Source organism: Coregonus lavaretus (assembly GCF_964263955.1).
Source record: "Coregonus lavaretus genome assembly, chromosome: 9".
Taxonomy (NCBI): domain Eukaryota; kingdom Metazoa; phylum Chordata; class Actinopteri; order Salmoniformes; family Salmonidae; genus Coregonus; species Coregonus lavaretus.
The window spans coordinates 26,263,419-26,270,224 of NC_139996.1; the positions used below are offsets into that span (position 1 = coordinate 26,263,419).

At 41.8% G+C, this 6,806-nt stretch overlaps 1 protein-coding gene across 2 annotated transcripts; it reads right to left on the minus strand.

The window, feature by feature from the left end:
• Positions 1-267: 267 nt before the first annotated feature.
• Positions 268-6,606, minus strand: sephs1 (selenophosphate synthetase 1). Of its 2 annotated transcripts, none has more exons than XM_084168332.1 (10): positions 6,580-6,606; positions 3,310-3,438; positions 2,899-2,995; positions 2,706-2,809; positions 2,385-2,492; positions 2,137-2,291; positions 1,861-1,951; positions 1,559-1,658; positions 1,196-1,408; positions 268-1,078 (listed from the first exon to the last, which is right to left on the minus strand). In XM_084168332.1, the coding sequence occupies exons 2-10, from the start codon at positions 3,403-3,405 to the stop codon at positions 864-866; spliced, it is 1,179 nt and encodes a 392-aa protein (XP_084024458.1). In that variant the 5' UTR covers positions 3,406-3,438; positions 6,580-6,606; the 3' UTR covers positions 268-863. The 2 variants fall into 2 exon arrangements, with proteins under 2 accessions (XP_084024458.1, XP_084024457.1); XM_084168331.1 differs by having other exon boundaries at positions 269-1,078; positions 6,566-6,606.
• Between the last annotated feature and the right edge of the window lie 200 nt (positions 6,607-6,806).

Consider the following 6,806-nt stretch of genomic DNA (forward strand, 5'->3'; position numbering starts at 1 on the left):
CTGGCAGCTTCATTAAATAGTACCCGCAAAACACCAGTCTCAACGTCAACAGTGAAGAGGCGACTCCGGGATGCTGACCTTCTAGGCAGAGTTGCAAAGAAAAAGCCATATCTCAGACTGCCCATCTTATTCTTTTCTTTTCATTGGCCAGTCTGAGATCTGGCTTTTTCTTTGCAACTGAATGAGTTTCAGAAGAAAGTTATTTGTTTCTGGCCATTTTGAGCCTGTAATCGAACCCACAATTGCTGATGCTCCAGATACTCAACTAGTCTCAAGAAGGCCAGTTTTATTGCTTCATTAAATCAGCACAACAGTTTTCAGCTGTGCTAACATAATTGCAAAAGGGTTTTCTAATGATCAATTAGCCTTTTAAAATTAGCAAACACAACGTGCCATTGGAACACAGGACTGATGGTTGCTGATAATGGGCCTCTGTACGCCTATGTAGATATAACATTAAAATCAGCAGTTTCCAGCTACAATAGTCATTTACAACATTAACAATGTCTACACTGTATTTCTGATCAATTTTATGTTATTTTAATAGACAAAATAATAATAATATGCCATTTAGCAGACGCTTTTATCCAAAGCGACTTACAGTCATGTGTGCATACATTTTTACGTATGGGTGGTCCCGGGGATCGAACCCACTACCCTGGCGTTACAAGCGCCATGCTCTACCAATGCTCTACCAATTGAGCTTTTCTTTAGAAAACAAGGACATTTCTAAGTGACCCCAAACTTTTGAACGGTAGTGTACGTGTATACATTTGACACACTCTAGGATGGTTTTCTAGAATGAGTCAAAAAAAAACTCGGCCGAGCTCTGTGGTTCCGGTCTGCATTGCAGGGGGGAGGTATTATGAGGTTGCGCCGGGTGTGGGGTTGACATTCTGTGTGGAGAGCTGAGGAGCGACCTCGATGATTCGTGGTTTGTCGATGATGCGGGCGGTGCGGTTGCCCTTCTCCACAATGCCGATGATCCAAGCCTGGTGGCCTTCGCCGTATTTAGGAGATTTGATCTCAGCACAGAAACGAGCTGCCTGCTCCCTGGGAAGACAGATCAACAGACCCCCTATAGATAGAGACAGAGGTGGCTGATGAGTATGTGTGTGAAAGAGAGGTGAGAGAACTTAGACAACAGACCGACAAAAACACATGCACGGCCAGAGACACACAAACATACACGCACCTGATGTCTCGGGGCAGGTGCCGTGCATGAGTCCGAACATGTTCCCGCAGGCCTTGGACACAGCGGCCATCTTGGCGAGCACAGGGAGGTTGTGAATGACGAACGAGACCTCGCTACGCTGTTGCCGTGCCAATGTCTGGGCGTGGCCCAGAATCCCGAAGCCAGTGATGTCAGTGGCGGCGTGAGCGTTGAAGGTGTGCATCAGACCCGCCGCTGGAGAGAGAAAAACAAAAACGACATCAATATTCACATTACATTGGTCCAAACAATGGTAGAAGTTAGACAGGAGAGAAGGAAAAGAGAGAAGGGGGAGAACAACTTGAGGACAGGCACTTGTTCTGTTGAGTCAGGCTGTGTGTGTACCTGTCCTGTTGAGCCGGGCCATGTTCATCATAGCTTCCTGATAAGCTAGCTCTACATCCTCTTGAGTCACCACCAGCTTGATCTTATTCCACTTGTCAGGCTGAGGGACAGACACATATACACATGACTTTAGACCACTTTTGAGGCACGGCAACGACTGATAAAGCTTTGATTGGGTCCAACTGTCCTGTACAGGTTGATATTTTTTGACGGATACAGATGCCTTGTTCATTACATTGACATTTTAGTGTTTAAGTTACAATACAGTAAATCAAAGGAGAGGTTAGTGTGTTGAGACTTACAATGTCCAGCCACTGGTGTACTGCCACAGCCACCTGAGTCCCCAGAGGTTTGGTGAGAATCAACACATCTCCTGGCACTGCGTTGTCTGGCCTGGAAGACATCACATCATCACCATAGCTATCATTACTATCACAACACAGAACATGGCTCACATGATCAAAGCAATTAGAGTTTAGAGGCTCAGAGAGAGAGCGAGAGAGAGATCTGAATAACAGTGAAATCCCCAAAAGAGTGAAAGACAGGAGGGTAGCTGTCTGTGAGTAGAGGGTTCTTACATGATAAACTCGTTGGGTTGACAGACGGTGGTGGCCACCCCCCCCAGGACCACCCAGGGGTTAAGAACAGTCTGTCCCCCCGTCACAGATGTGCCTGCTTCCTCCGATGCATCTTTGAACCCCTGGATGATTAGAGGCATCACCTTGTCCCGCTCCTGACAGGGACACAGAGACAGGGGAGGGACTATTTAGTGGCTGGGTGCTACACATTGGTGAGTGTGTGTGTGTGTGTGTGTATCGCCATGCACCTTTTCTGACAGTTTGTTACTGATCCCCAGTAGCATCAACATGTTGTCACATTCCGTCACTCCCATGGCGTACAGGTCACTTAGAACATTGGCACACGCAATTCGCCCCTATAGACACAGACAGGTATAAAGAAGGCATTATTGACATGATTTACTGTAGATATGAATGAAGATAACATGTACTCTGCTCAAGGTGAAAGAAACGACTCCAGTCCAAAGCTCTCAGTAACTACTCAATCTATACGATACTCATAGGACCTAAAGCATGTGAGGTATACCTGAAAACATTAACACAAAGAGGGGTACAGAATGAGAACCCACCATCATATAGGGGTCGTCCACTATTGGGTAGATGTAGTCTGTCGTCTGGACTAGAGAAAGGCCCCCATGTCTGAGGGGGATGACACAGGTGTCCATACCAATGCCTGCAAAGAACAGAGTTATTATTAAACTGTAAAAGTTATCTGAAGAATGGATGTGAATAAAGTGTGTGTGTGTGTGTGTGTGTTCATACCAAGTCTGGGCATGACGGCCCCAAGGAACTGTTCATCCTCTTGATAGTGGTTCTCCTGCAGGGCTTCTAGAAGCTTCTGTAGCACATCTTGGGGCACCTATTGAATAACAAGCAGATTACCTTAGAACTACAAGTCAAGCATAATCATCATCCTAATGTGTTGCATTTGTAGTGCTTTTCTCAAACTCACCACACTTTACATTGTATAGTTTAAAAAATAAAGTAAATGTCTATTCATTGCTCCCAAACATGATTTAAGGTTGAAGCTAGAGACACAGCAAGGAAACATTCGGAAGCAGCAAAGACTAAGTGGACAATAACATTCTATTCACTGCCATTATACCAGTAGCCAGTCTTTGATGTACCCTAATAACGCTCTGTTCACAACACCAGGGGTGTAGAAAAACCCACCTTGCAGCCCGTTCCTTTGAGCTCAGTGAAGCGTGTGAGTCTGAAGCTCTTGTCTAGCTCGTAGCTCTCTGGGTTAAATGACTCTCTGACAGACATGGCTGGAGACACTTTGGGACCTCAGTCAATAACCTGAGGACAGAAGATAGGGAGAAGGGGAGAGAGGGATGAGAAACATGGCTGGAGTCGCCACTGACTACACCTCTTCTCTGTTCAAACAATTAGCATCCAGGATCAGGATACAGTGAATAAGGAGAGAACGACCGAGGGATGAGTAAAGGAGAGAGGGTTTGAAACATGAAATATTCAGTTGTGGTGTCACTACTACTAAACTGAAAAGGTAAAGGCATAGTGGATGCTTATGCAGACATTTGATTTGAACAATTTACCCTCTGGTATCAATAGTGTTGAAGAATGATTTAGTACCTCAAAGTGCTATTACTGGAGATTAGGTTATAACTAAAAAATGTCCAAAGTGAGTTAACTTGCAAAAACCTAATCTAACTAAAAATGACTGCATTTATGTATCTTTAAGGCTGAATCAGTTGATCAATGGCTTGAATTTGTTGCAAAATCCTATCTAGAATAAAGCATAAATGAATCGCTCGATAAAAGGGAAAAGTTAACTTCTTAGATCAAATCAAATTGTATTTGTCAAATGCACCAAATACAACAGCTGTAGACCTTACAGTGAAATGCTTACTTACAAGCTCTTTCCCAACGATGCAGAGTTAAATAAGACAAATGAAAAAAGCACAAGAAATAAAACAAGAATAAAGCCATATACAAGGATTACCAACACCATATCAATGTGCAGGGATACATGGTAATTAAGGTAGATATGTACATGTAGACATGGGTAAAGTGAATAGGCATCGGATAGAGAAAGTATTCCTCTTTAAGGAATACCTGGAATAGTATAAAGTCATCCTTCTACCCCCACCCCCATAAAAAGAAAAAGTGGTTGTCCCACTGGCTATCATAAGTTGATTGCACCAATTTGTAAGTCGCTCTGGATAAGAGCGTCTGCTAAATGATGTAAATGTAAAAATGTAAAGTAGCAGCAGTACATGTGTGATAATGTGTGTGCGTGTTCGATTTTATATGTAGCATAAATCCATCCACACAGATTGTTCCATGGATTTTGTCTAAGAAAGGAGAGCTAGTATTTGATTGTTCTTGTGAGCTAGTGAGCACAGGTGTGGTTTTCTGAGATAATTAAGCAATTAACATCCCATCATGCTTAGGGTCATGTGTAAAAATTCCCAGTTGGCCATTATTTTGGCTACCACGGCTAGAAGAGGTCTCAGTGACTTTGAAAGAGGGGTCTCAAAATAGCATAGGGGGTTTAAAGGGTGTGTGTGTGTCTCAGTCACCAGATCTCAATCCAATTGAACACTTATGGGAGATTCTAGAGCGGCACCTGAGACAGCGTTTTACACCACCATCAACAACACCAAATTATGGTATTTCTTGTGGAAGAACGGTGTCGCATCCCTCCAATAGAGTTCCAGACACTTGTAGAATCTATGCCAAGGCGCATTGAAGCTGTTCTAGCGGCTCATGGTGGCCCAACACCCTATTAAGACACTATGTTGGTGTTTCCTTTATTTTGGCAGTTACCTGTCGTTTTGGCCAAATTCACAATTATTCCATTGATACACTTTAACATAAACACCTGTTTAAAGTGACAAGTACAGCCGAGAAAACACATAGCCCAAACGTGGTTTTACATTGAGCTATGTTTTCCTCTAAATCATCAGAGTATAAAAACTGTGCTTTTGTTGACCACTCACTGACATAGCAACCAGAGACCAGTTTCCATTTATTTATCCACATGTCTGTTTCACTTTGCAGTGACAGATTAATAGCAATGATGTATATATAAACCTTGAATTGCTGATGCTATGTATTGGCCAATAAGTGGCTTTGAGCCACCGGTTAGCCATATTGGCACTACCCAGAAGAAGCTGTCCTCCATAGGAATTAATGTAATTCTACAGTAATTCAATTAAATGTTTCAAGGACAAAATTACATGTATTTAAGAATTTTGTTGTTGTAGTGGGGACAGTAACATTAAAACGAAATGTTTCTATATATATATATATATATGTTTGTTTCATGTTTAGCTTACATTAAAGTGTCTAATAGAACAAACGTGGCATAACAAATGTAGACATGAATAAATGCATTTCTACAGCTTCCAAAATATTTCCCATACGTAAAAATGTATGCACGCATGACTGTAAGTCGCTTTGGATAAAAGCGTCTGCTAAATGGAATATTATTATTATATATTATTTGTTTAACGTTAGGGGAGTGCCAAGATGGAGGCGGGGTGGCTTCAAAACAGCACCTCCAGTCAGTCTATATATAAATCAATGATGAGACGCGTGGACGTTGGACATAGAATCAGACCTAACTAGTCGATCTGGTCATGTAATTTGATGGCTAAATAAAAACAAAAATAGAATACATTAAATATTATATTATCCCAGCTGCAGGCTAACTTGCGTCACTGTGTGATCCTGTATTTTATCATGGCTCCGGCTAAATTGTTGCGCTTGGGGTCCTAGTTAGACTTTGAGAGGGGCGTTTTTGACGCTCCTGAAACAGTGCGAGGAGGATGTGAAGTTGAGCTAGTGTGCGCCAGCTCAAATTAAATCATGCACCAGACATTTTCAGCCAACTCAATTTCGGCAGTCATAAGTGACCAATATTAATCAATTAACTATCTACAGACAATAAAACAATCTGTTATCAATAATTGTGAGCTTTTCCTGTCATGCAGCTGCATGATTGTAGCCTGCCAGAGAGCTAACGTTAGCTAAGTAATAGCCTGTTTGCTAATCAATGAGTTTAGCTAGCTGATGTGCTAACTATTAATCAAGTGGGACATCGTTTGTGTGACTAAACGGGCTTCATACAATAGTTAAAAAGCGGATAAAAACAATACTGTATTCTTAATAATTTAAATAATCGAAACCAGAACGAAAAATAGCATTTTATGTTTCGAAGTAACCGGGAAAGCAGTGCATAAAAATGTCGGCGGTGGAAAAAATTAACCCCTTCCTGTACAGCGCCATGCGAGACGTGCTACAACAGACTTTGTAACAATAAAATAGCGAAATACATGCAATTGGCACACAGTTTGTAATCATATGCTGCATTAAATATATTTAAAATACCCCCCCTTTGCATTTATTGGGCTGAACCAGAGTTATATTCGTATAACATTTCCCCTTTAATTGCTCTCACCAGTTTATCCTTACCGGTTTTGCTTTAGCGGCGGGTCTCCCGAAACAAGAGAAGGGACAGTACCAGAATGCATTTGGAGTAAATCGGGTGACCTTGAAGATAGCCTGACGAAAAATCTATTCACTTTTATTTTTTGTTTTACAACAGAATATATTTCATTTTATCGGCGTTGGGAAATGCATAAAATAAATAGATGTACATGCGTCAGATAATATCACAAGGTGAGGACAGTCATCACAAC